The 12,536-nt window shown below is 34.0% G+C and overlaps 1 protein-coding gene and 1 pseudogene across 5 annotated transcripts in view; one reads left to right on the top strand and one right to left on the bottom strand.

Moving 5' to 3' along the window:
- TRAPPC8 (trafficking protein particle complex 8) overlaps positions 1–12,536 on the top strand; it is an 89,465-nt gene that overhangs the window by 19,397 nt on the left and 57,532 nt on the right. For 2 of the 5 annotated variants that reach the window (XM_032602426.1, XM_032602427.1), the window contains exons 5-10: positions 87–240; positions 2,571–2,664; positions 3,302–3,558; positions 3,909–4,024; positions 4,736–4,886; positions 11,399–11,499. In XM_032602426.1, the coding sequence (XP_032458317.1) occupies positions 87–240; positions 2,571–2,664; positions 3,302–3,558; positions 3,909–4,024; positions 4,736–4,886; positions 11,399–11,499 (873 nt within the window). Of the gene's footprint in view, positions 1–86; positions 241–2,570; positions 2,665–3,298; positions 3,559–3,908; positions 4,025–4,735; positions 4,887–11,398; positions 11,500–12,536 lie in introns of all 5 variants that reach the window. The other 3 variants (XM_032602425.1, XM_032602428.1, XM_032602430.1) reach the window with 2 other exon arrangements.
- On the bottom strand, positions 6,982–7,366 carry LOC116738746 (annotated as a pseudogene).

Here is a 12,536-nt window from a genome sequence, read left to right on the forward strand (position 1 = left end):
TTCATGGTTTTTGTATTATTTTAATATCTATTATTGCCTAAGGTCTGCTCCCCATTGGCTACAAACTTTTCCATTTTTTATTTTAGAGCTGAATCAATTTATGAAGAAATGAAACAGAAATATGGAACTCAGGGTTGCTATTTACTTAAAATTAATTCTCGAACACCTAATCGAGCGTCAGATGAACAGATACCAGATCCTTGGAGTCAGTATCTCCAGAAAAATAGTATTCAAAACCAGGTATATGTAAAAAACAACAATGAAGCAAACTACAAAAGCTGTATTTCAGTTTTATGGCTAATAGTATCACTGTAGAATTTGTAGAATTACTAATAGTTATTTTGTGGAATCTGGCTAGTTTTGATCCATCAGTATGTGAGCTCTTAAGTCAGTAGTTCAGAAGCTGTTTTTAACCAACTGCAGTAATCCCTTATGTGTATACCTTTCAGGTATATAATATCAGTGTTAATTGATTGTTTTCTTAAAAGATGAAAAATGGGGACTTCTCTGGCAGTCCAGTGGTTAAAACTCCATGCTTCCACTGCAGGGGGCATGGGTTTGATCCCTGCTCTGGGAACTAAGATCCCATCCTGCATGACGCGGGGCCCAGCCAAAAAAAAAGAAAGAGAAAAAAAAATGATGAAAAGTGAATTATACATTAAGAATTGAATTAGATTGACTAAACAAACATGTAGAGAATAGAATTTTTGGCTTGTACATTTAATTCATTATGAATGCTTACAGTCAATTCTTTATTATCCACATGCTCTGGGGTTGCCTTCCTTCATTTTCAACATGCTGTTCTTATGGCCACCTTTTGGAGCTCATACTTTTTAGGTGGGTGGGCTTTTTTCCCTAACTTTCCTCTGATTTTCTTTTCTTTTGAATTTCCAGGAAGTTTTGTTTCTTTCTAATCAACTCTTCTAATATAGAGTTCTAGACTAATGTTAATTGTTGTCTGTTGGCTAATGCGTGTGGGTGTAAGGTTTCACATTCTGTCCAACTTCTAAGGTAGAACTTTATGCCACTTGGTAGTGGCCAAATGCCAAGTTCCTATGCTTAGTTCAGATAATCAAGAGTTGACTTTTTTTTGTTTAGAAAGAGGATTTCTTAAGTAAATGGAAAATATATTTATATTTTGTACAGTTAAACTACATTATGTACTTGATGTGATATTATTTTAAGAAATATGAATTAGAAAGTTCATGTAGTTTTTGATGTTCTAATATAAATATTGTTTAATAATCTGTTTATTTGCCTTTTCTTTCTTATATATGGAATTTTTAATCCAGTTTTATTCACTTTAATATTGAGATAATTGTTGACCTTCTTTAAGATAATGCTGGGGAAAGGTGTCTGAGAGAAAAGAACCAGTTGGATGTGAAGGAACTTTAAATGATGTTTCAGAGCCACACTCAGAATAGGAATAGTATTGAAATATTCAATTTAGAATCCAGCCATCTTAGGTTGGGAAAGGGAACATAATAAGTCAGATTGTCCAGCTGGAGAACTTTTAATAGAAGACAGAGCTATAGAAATTCTACAGCTTAGAATCCTAGAAGCCCAGGATTGAAGGATAGTTTAAAGGTTGTCAAATCCAACCCCTGTTATAATGCTTTAATTTCCTTTAAACCTATAAATGACCTCATCTAGTAAAAGTACTCATTGTCTTCTCAGGTGACCTGTTCCATGTCTGAGCAGCTTGAGGATCAACCAGAATTTTTCTCCCTTTGCTTGTACTCAATCCTATAGGGACCATATCAGTTTTCCATTAAGACAACTTTCAAATTATACATGATAGCTCTCATGTCTTTTAAAATATTTTTCTAGACTAAATATACTGTTTCTTCAACTCTTTCTTAAATGTTGTTTTTAGACTGTTTCTTGTCCTGATCACGTTCCTCTTATTAAGTTCTAGTTTATATATTTTCCCCAAAATTTGGCACTCAGAATAATACCTCATAGTATTAGTAGTCTTATGGAGTAGTCTGGGTATTTTTAAAGTTTTTTTTGTTGGCTGAAATCAGTGCCCCTTTTACAAGTAAACGTTGCATTGGATATTTTTCTTTTCTTTTCTTTTTTTTTTGCATTGGATATTTCTCCAAAACACTTCTGTGTATTCAGAATGCACTCCAACCTATTAACGCTGCATCTGTGATCCAGCAGATTCCATACCATCCTTCTTTTTTTTTTTCCATCCTTCTTTTTTTACCCCTGCTTGACTCTAGTAGTCCATCTGTCTTGCCATTATTCCTTACATAGATATATATACAGGTTTCATATAAGCATGTGCATATCACATATAAACAGAAAAACTGAGATAGAAGTAACTCGAATTCAGAAGAATTAGGTTAGTAGGTTGCATGTGAAACAGAATTTAAGAATATAGTAGGTGTGGATTGAAGTGATAGAATATGATACATGGAAGAAGTTAAGAATTTGGAGTATTGGAAGAAAAGAGTTGCTGTAGCAAAAAAAAATGAGGTTTACCATAGTTGTTGTTGAATTTGATGGTATCTTAAACATGATTAAATACAACCATTAATGCTGTTTAAATTTTATTTTGATAGGAATCATATGAAGATGGCCCTTGTACTATAACTTCAAATAAGAATTCTGATAGTAACTTGCTTTCATTGGATGGATTAGATAACGAAGTCAAAGGTCTTGATATACTTTCTCTAAGTTTCTCTTTTGATTGAAAATATGCACTGTTGTTAAATCTTTATACGTAAAAGATGGGGGAATTTTCATGATGAAAAAAGATAATGGACAGGTTAGCTTTTCCTCTGAAGATTTTATTGAGTTATTTGAGTTTGATGTTTTTTGACATTTAAAAATTTGTTTTTTAAGAGTAATATATCAGGCTTTATAAAAAATTTTTGGGGTAGAAAGCAAGGGAAGATATTATGTGTAGCATTAATTATTCCCCCAATTCACATGATTTTGAGAGCTTTATTTTTGTATTTTAAATTACAGTTTAGACAGTGATAACTTTAAAAATTTTTGTTATAATTTTTCTTATTGGTTAGTTATGCTATTTAAAAATAATTCTTTATATTTTAACATTATTTTTCTTCATTTCTTTACATGAATTAAAAAATTTCTATTACGTGTAACAGGTATTAACCCAGGTCCTAAAATTTTAGGGGGAAAACTTTAATGTTATTGTTTTAGATTTCTTAAGAAATACAGAAAGATAAACAGTTCCAACATTCTTTCTTTTCTTTAGTAATATAGTAGTAATATCACAATTTTCTGTTGTTTTCTGAGAGTAAAAGAAAGATCTGTTTTTCAGTAGATGGCTTACCAAACAACTTTAGAACTCACCCGCTTCAATTGGACCCATCTGGTGACTCTTCTAACAGCATTGATGGCCCAGATCATGTAAAATCTGCTTCATCATTACATGAAACAAAGAAAGCAAATGCTGGAATTATTCATGGTGCATGTTTAACCCTTACTGATCATGATAGAATTCGACAGTTTATACAAGAGTTCACATTTCGGGGCCTCTTGCCACATATAGAGAAAACAATTCGGCAATTAAATGATCAGGTAAGATTTAATTATTTGCACTAGTATTTTAAAAAATTTCAGTAAATAGTAAAGTTGAGAATATAGTAGTATAAGTTATTTAAAGAATTTAAGTTTTTGTTTGAAAAATAGACCAATATTAGGGTTTATTAACATTACTATCAGTGATGAAATTCTGTTAAATCCTAGAAGAGGCTTATTTATTTTCACTAGGGATTTCGTCAGCATTTTGGACAGTTTTCTTTAAATCAATGTTAAAATGCACATTTGCTCACTCTTAAAACTTTAGTTATTTAGAGTTTTTTCTTTTGTATGTAAAAGAAAAATATTAAATTCTTATATTTGTCAATATGTTTAATCTTTTCTCTTAGCTAATATCAAGAAAAGGTTTGAGTCGATCTTTATTTTCTGCAACTAAAAAATGGTTTAGTGGCAGTAAAGTTCCAGAAAAGAGCATTAATGAGCTAAAAAATACATCTGGATTGCTGTGAGTAAAATATTATTGTTTTTAGTTTTTCTGTGTTTAACTCTGATTAGTGTTTGATTATATGATGTTCTGCAAAAAATGACTGTGTCTTTAGTTTCTTAGTTTCATATTGGTCAAAGCTGGGGTAGATAAGAATAGTGACCATAAGTAAATTATATTAAATTAAAAAACTATAAGTAATTGGTTATCTAAAAATAAACAATAAGGAGGGTCACTTTATTTTAGGTCTATTTTCCTATTTGGAAAAAGATGGAGTTAGATTAAGTATTCATTAATAACTATATTAAAGTATTGAGGTCTAATAATTCTAAGACATGGCATATATTTAGAAATTTTGTTTAATATAAAATCCTGTTTTAGGGGAAAATAAAGTCCATTTTAGATTTTCTTTTTTTTCTGCTGTACATAAAGGTGAGTCACATGGAATTGATCATTTATTTACTTCATAATTTGACAATAGAGAAAATGCTTGCCTCCTGTTGAGAAGTTCTCAGTATAGGGATATAAATTATATAAATAAGGATGTAACTGTCTGTTTCCAGATATCTTTGAGAAATGACACTCTCTCCTTGGAGGTAGAATTCTTATCATACAGGATCAGTTTTTCTCATGTTTTGGACAGTTGGGTATCTTTTTAGACATTTTATAATATTTAATGGTTTAAAGGTCATAAATTGTAAATTCCTTTCTTAACTTAATTTGTATTTACAGGTATCCGCCAGAAGCTCCAGAGCTTCAAATCAGGAAAATGGCTGACTTATGTTTTTTGGTGCAGCATTATGATTTGGCTTACAGTTGCTATCATACTGCAAAGAAAGATTTTCTTAATGATCAAGCAATGCTTTATGCAGCTGGTGCCTTGGTTGGTATTCTGTAGTATTATAATTTCTTGCTTCTGCTACCATAAATGACTTAGAAATTTTTATTTATGAAATGGCAAGCAAACTATCTGGGGATAAGTTGTACTCAAATAGCATACAATGCTTTATAGGTTTTGAATTCATTTATGATAATTTGATGGATTTTTCTTAAACTAGTGCATTGAAACATGGTCATATGTGAGGGTTGGTTTCTTAGATTTGATTAGTACTTTCTATTTAATTTGAATTACAGTTTTCACTGTATTCACAGTATAAAAACTTTTTTTTAGAAGATGCTTTTTGATCTCTTAAAATGATTTAAAATTGTTTGAAATGTTTTTTTCTGATCTAAGACTATATATTGGTTAAGAACATGTACTTTGGTGTGAGACAGGCTTTCATACATTGGGGAAAATCCACTTTTAGGATGAATAAACATTTTTCTGCAACAGTTTTTAAAATAGAAAATAAAATACAGAAATAATTTAATTATCCAGAAAAAAAGAATTATCTAAAAACTGAGATATGATTAAAGCCTTTAACCTGACAGACTATATAAGTTCCATGACAGTATGAACCATATCTGTTTCAGAATACCTCTGTATCCTCAGTACCCAGCAGTGTCTGCTCAAAAATTTATTGAAGAAACTGAATGAAAATACGTGATTTTCACGTGAAAAAATTTTCTGCAGCTCTGAAACATCATGTTTTCTTAACTAGTTTACATTTTAACTAATATACATAATGATATACATAGGGGTCTATATTATACCAAAAACTCTAATATATATTATATATATGGTATAATATTATATAAAAATACATTATATTTGCTATATACGAACTATATATACTGCATATGTATACATCAATAAAAGTGTACTAAGAAAAATTCCTGTAAGAAAAATAGGCCCCAATTCTAAATTATTTTCTAATTTCATTCTACAAGAAATTACAAATCAGTATACACACAAACCGACAATTTCTAAGGATACAGTGAGAACATTCTGAATTATCACTCCAGGTTACTGCACAGTCTTCAGTAATAAACCATTAAATCATTTCTTATAGTCTACAGTAATGGATTAATACATTTCACAAAGACTTTCATCAAGAACTGGAGTGATCTACTTAACCTTCAGCTAGTTATGACAAATTTAACTACAGAAAAACCACATTTCTCCAAGAATTCCTATTACTGGTTTCACCGTGATATATCTTTTAATTTTATAGTTAAAATAACTAAGTATCTTCTTAATTATCATCGAGAAAGCCAGGCAAGTCTGTTATCAATTAGCTACTATGTGACTGGTAAATAGGAAGGAGATATCAGTGCAAATAAAATTCATCTTAGGCAAGTTATTGAACATCTCTAAGCCTTAGTTTTCTCATCTGTAAAATGGGAATCCTAATGGCATAGGGTTAGATAAGGTATAAGTTTTGTAAGGTGCCTAGCACACTATCTCATATATATAATAAGGTGTCAGTAAGCATTGGCTATGTTAGTTTTTGTAATCAGTATAAAACCTGGGTGTTTCAGAAAGAATTTTCTATGTTTGTTGCCTTATAACCTTTTAATGTAATTGAAAAGTTGTCATAAATATATTTATAATCTGCTTTCTGTGCTTAGAAAAGAGTAAACTAGCACTGTTACTTTCTACAGTTATTTATTTAATTAAACAAGAAGTTTATTTAAACAAGATGCTTAAGTTGAAGGAAAAACTATAGGATTCATTTCTTTTAATTTATCCCTATTTAAAGACAGATTGCCCTACATATAATAGCTATGTACAAAAAAGGTATAAAATTGTCCTTGGTTTTACAATGATAAATGAAAAATATTAAAATTCTCCTTGCAACAAGGTATGCAAGGATTTTTATGGGTTTTTTTTGTTGTTGTTAAAGAGTGAGAACAAAATAACTTGCTGAGTATGCTATCCCATCTCCATTTGATGTCGATCAAAACATACCATTGGCCATTTAGTTTAAAAAAATGCAATATGCTTTTGCACATACACCAGTTACTTTATGTACAGTAAAGGAATAGGGAAGGGGAAAATGAAAGAGTAGAGAAACTGTATTGTGGTAGTCAGGATGTGGTGGAACCAAGTTGCAGTTTTCTAATTGAGAAAGTCTTGGTCTGGAGGAACAGAATTCTGAAGTAAAGTAGCAGGTTCCCTTTTTAGTAGATACCTCCTGTCTGCTGCTGAAACACATCAATTGTATCTTCAGCCTCCATTTCCAACTGTGCAGGTGTGTCTGTTTCATTGATCGGCTTCCCATCAAATCAGAATCTGATCTGCCTCATTGACAACCCCTGTTGTTCATAATAGGCTTTCATTAGTTTACTAAGCGGTGTATGCCTCTTAAACTGCACCTCAGAACCATCCTGCCTCACCACCCTCAAATTTATATGATCGTTGTTCTTAGTCTTGACTCCTTTCTTCCGCTTTCGTTGGCCATGGCGAGCGCTGGAGTCTCCTCAGCTGTCTTTTCACAAACGAGGTCTGCCCTGTATGGGCACACAAGCAGCGCAGAAGGCGGAGCGGCAGCCCTGGAGGAGGGAGAGGGCCCGTGCCCCTCGTGAGCTCCCTCCCCAACACGCTGTGTGCCTACGTAATTTTTTTTTTTTTTTTTTTTTTTTTGCCGTACGCGGGCCTCTCACTGTTGTGGCCTCTCCCGTTGCGGAGCACAGGCTCTGGACGCGCAGGCTCAGCGGCCATGGCTCACGGGCCCAGCCGCTCCGCGGCATGTGGGATCTTCCCGGACCAGGGCACGAAGCCGTGTCCCCTGCATCGGCAGGTGGACTCTCAACCACTGCGCCACCAGGGAAGCCCCCCTACGTAATCTTTTTAAAGACAAGCTATAAACAAAAGTGGAAAGAATAAAAATACACAAGAACTCTACTTCATTGATAATTAGCATGTAGATACTTGTTTAATAACTGTCATCTCTTTTGCATTTATTTTAATACTATGTCTATAAAAATAAAATAGGTGATTTTAAACTGTAAAACTAAAATAGCAAAATTACATTACTATTTTTTATTTCTTAGTATTTTGTTGTTGTTGGGGCTAGGAGTTTATTAATTTATTTATGTACTTTTGCTGTGTTGGGTCTTCGTTTCTGTGCCAGGGCTATCTCTAGTTTTGGCAAGCGGGGGCCACTCTTAATCGCGGTGTGCGGGCCTCACACTGTCACGGCCTCTCTCGTTGCGCAGCACAGGCTCCAGACGCACAGGCTTCAGACGCGCAGGCTTAGTAGTTGTGGCGCATGGGCCTAGTTGCTCTGCGGCATGTGGGATCCTCCCAGACCAGGGCTCGAACCCGTGTTCCCTGCGTTGGCAGGCAGATTCTCAACCACTGCGCCACCAGGGAAGCCCTATTTCTTAGTATTTTTAATTTTAAAAAGTCAGCTAACTTTTAAGAAACCTTCAGGAACTGAAAATATGTTACCTTTATGAATAAGAGTGTTTGAAAAATTATGTGAATTGTCCTTGGCTAGACAGTCTCTGGTCTTATAGTCATCTAGTATGAGCTAATATAAAATCACAAACACTTAAATTTATTTCATCATTTATAAGTTTATAATTTCAAAATTGTACACAATGCATCTGCAAATTGAAAGTTTGGTAAAATCTTAGGAAAGTATGACAAAAACTTTCTATGATTTTATGGTACTTAAGCTTTTTCATTTCTATCTGCATCTGATAAATACTGCATTTAAATCATTTAGATGGAGGCATATTAGTAGCAGCTATATGAGAGAAGGTAGTTTAACACTGGAAAATAAAGGCATAGCTGCTGTAGCATAATATATGCATACCTAAAAATCTTTGTAGTCTAGAATAGCTGCCCTAAAAATAATAGGCCTTAGAGAAAAATAGGGCTGGGAGAGTCTCATAAAACCTATGTATGTTTGTAACCAGAGCATAAAATGTTTGTGTGAGGCAGGTTAGCATGGCAGGAGCTTATCTCAAGGAATAAAAAAAGTATGCAAAAACAATATGTGAACACTGGGGTGGGGAAGAGGAACTTGTAACCAGTGTAATTGCCATGAAGGTGAGCGTGGAAGGAAGCGCAGCCTGCTTTAAACCAAGAACTGTGCAAGGCTGGGAGCATAAGTCTCTAGAGAGGCCCCTTCCAGCCCCCCAACCACACACAGATACCAAGTGTAGTCATTCGTTTTATATTTTCTTAAAATACAGATTTAAAAAAGCTCCTGCTTGAGCAACAGCTAAGCTCAGCTTTTTCCTCTCCTGCTGAAGGTTATAATTCTATATTTGCTATATTTGATCCTGTTGCCTAAGAAAAACTATTTTTTTTTTTTTTTTTTTTTTTTTTTATGCGTTACGCGGGCCTCTCACTGTTGTGGCCTCTCCCGTTGCGGAGGACAGGCTCCGGACGCGCAGGCTCAGCGGCCATGGCTCATGGGCCCAGCCGCTCCGCGGCATGTGGGATCTTCCCAGACCGGGGCACGAACCCGTGTCCCCTGCATCGGCAGGCGGACTCTCAACCACTGCGCCACCAGGGAAGCCCCAGAAAAACTATTTTTGAATGAATAAAAATTTCATTTGAGCTAATATCTCTTTCCTATTTACCAGTCACATAGTAGCTAATTGATAACAGACTATATTGCCTGGCTTTTTCGATGATAATTAAGAAGATACTTAGTTATTTAACTATAAAGTTAAAAGATGTATCATGGTGAAACCAATAATAGGAATTCTTGGAGAAATATGGTTTTTCTGTAGTTAAATTTGTCATAACTAGCTGAAGGTTAAGTAGATCACTCCAGTTCTTGATGAAAGTCTTTGTGAAATGTATTAATCCATTACTGTAGACTATAAGAAATGGTTTAATGGTTGATTATTGAAGATCGTGCAGTAACTTGGGGTGATCATTCAGAATGTTCTCACTGTATCCTTAGAAATTGTCGGTTTGTGTGTATATTGATTTGTAATTTCTTGTAGAATGAAATTAGAAAATAACTTAGAATTGGGGCCTATTTTTCTTACAGGAGTTTTTCTTAGTATACTTATTGATGTATATATATGCAGTATATATAGTTCATATATAGCAAATATAATGTATTTTTATATAATATACCATATATAATATATATTAGATTTTTGGGTATAATATAGATCTCTATGTATATCATTATGTATATTAGTTAAAATATAAACTAGTTAAGAAAACATGATGTTTCAGAGCTGTGGAAAATTTTTTCACGTGAAAATCACATATTTTCATTCAGTTTCTTCAATAAAGCAGCACACTGCTGGGTACTAAGGATACAGAGGTATTCTGAAACAGATATGGTTCATTCTGTCTTGGAACTTACATAGTCTGTCAGGTTAAAGGCTTTAATCATCTCAGTTTTTAGATAATTCTATTTTTTTAGATAATTAAATTATTTCTGTATTTTTTTTCTATTTTAAAAACTGTTGCAGAAAAATGTTTATTCGTCCTAAGAGTGGATTGGCATTAACAAGTTTTTCCCCAGTGTATGAAAGTTTCATTTATTTCTAATTAAATTATTAAAACTTGGTCTATGGGCTTCCCTGGTGGCGCAGTGGTTGAGAGTCCGCCTGCCGATGCAGGGGACACGGGTTCGTGCCCCGGTCTGGGAGGATCCCACATGCCGCGGAGCGGCTGGGCCCGTGAGCCATGGCCGCTGAGCCTGCGCGTCCGGAGCCTGTCCTCCGCAACGGGAGAGGCCACAACAGTGAGAGGCCCGCGTAACGCATAAAAAAAAAAAAAAAAAAAAAAAAAACTTGGTCTACATGAGACCACAAGTGTGGACATAATAGAATATTTTACTAAGAAGCCAAAACCTTCATTCTCATCTTCATTTCAAAATTCTTCAGCACTATTGTATATTATTTGAAGTATTAACAATGGAATGGGTTTTTAAAATGAAATAAGAAGTCCTAGAAAATTGACAGTAGTATAGGTCTCAGAAATGGTGTCTGTGCCTTCTGTATGATATAGAATATAAACTATAGGGTGTATAAGTAGCTGAAAAGATGCATAGTGCAAGCTGTTATGAGCTCTGTTTTCAAATTTTGAAGCCAGTACATTGGAAGGAGACACACTTTATTTTGTTTCTCTCTATATGGTTCTGTCATTGGTCTGTTCTTTAGTCATTAAGGAATAGGGAATAATGAGGAGGAGATGGTAGCAGAAATCTTAAGCTAGGCTCACTTGGTAGTTATATATACCATGCCTGAAAGTATAGTTATATATATACCATGACTGAAGTTGTTTACTAGGTCTTCTTGAAAAAACTCATTTAAATACTGAATGACAGACTTTGGAATTTGACTAGAGAATTTTGAAACTAAAAGCATATACATATATTTTCCAAGTCTGCATTAGGCTCTCAGATTTATATATGTGGATACATAAAAAAACTCAGCAAACTTCATTCCAGTTTTTAGACTTCCTGAATGCTAAACTACAATAATATTTTCCTTTTGAAATACTATAAATAATGTCTTTTCCTCTAGGAAATGGCAGCAGTGTCAGCGTTCCTTCAGCCAGGAGCACCCAGGCCATACCCTGCACATTATATGGATACAGCAATCCAGACATACAGGGATATCTGCAAGTAGGTGACTAGAATATTTATGTTCTATCCATTTAGAGGTAAATTTGACATTTATATGGTTATTAGATATAAATGGTTCTTTGTTTTTTATGCTTTAAACTTAAATAAGCTCCCAAATCAAGTTAATATAGACATAGATAAGGTGAGATGATCTTTTAAAACTAGGGTTTTACTACATTTTCCTTTCCTTTCCAATTTTGTTTAGATATGTGGTTAGGAATTTGTTATATGTAATGTTGAGGTTATTTGTTCTATTGAGGGTGATTTATATTTTGGGGACATCTCTAACTTTAGCCACTGTTAAGCCAGGAGTTAGCTAGTTTGAACTTTCCTTGTTAAATAGGCAAACACAGAGAGTTAAATAATGGTCCAGGGAAGAAAATGAGAAATGTTTTGTACACATAGTGAGTTCTGTTGAAACTCTATGGGAGTTAGAACTCACCACCTGTAAAGGAGGCTATGAGCTGGTCCAGAGAAGGTGTCACGGTATGTTTGAGGAATAGACCTTGAAAGAAAGGTTGGTTGGTAGTTGATAGCCATAAAGACATTTTTAGTAATTGTGATTGGCAGGAACAATGTTTTGGATACAGCATTACTGCTGAAAAGGAATAGAGCCCTGGCTAGGTTAGAGGGTTTGTATATATGGAAAGGTGTTTTGAGAGAAATCAGCGTGGGGGAGCATTAACTCTCATTTATTATTATTTTTAAGCTGTAGTTAAGATTTGTGTAGTAGTAAATGGAGGAGTTACTGAATATTTGAGTAGAGCCTTGATAATAAAAGTTATTTTTCAGAAAGATTAATATGACTTTTCTATGTAGAATGGATGGGTTACAGTCAGAAACACAAAGGCAGTTTTGTGTCCTATAATGTTGAAGTAGAAGTAGTAGTCATAGCAATGTGTTTACAACACAACACTAGTAATAATGATTAACATTTATTTAGTGCTCAGCATTTACCACTATGCCAAGGTAATTTACATGCTCATTTAATCTTTACAACAAGCCTGTGAAATGGTGGATACCATTTGATAGACAAG

Source organism: Phocoena sinus, chromosome 14 (genome assembly GCF_008692025.1).
Source record: "Phocoena sinus isolate mPhoSin1 chromosome 14, mPhoSin1.pri, whole genome shotgun sequence".
NCBI lineage: Eukaryota > Metazoa > Chordata > Mammalia > Artiodactyla > Phocoenidae > Phocoena > Phocoena sinus.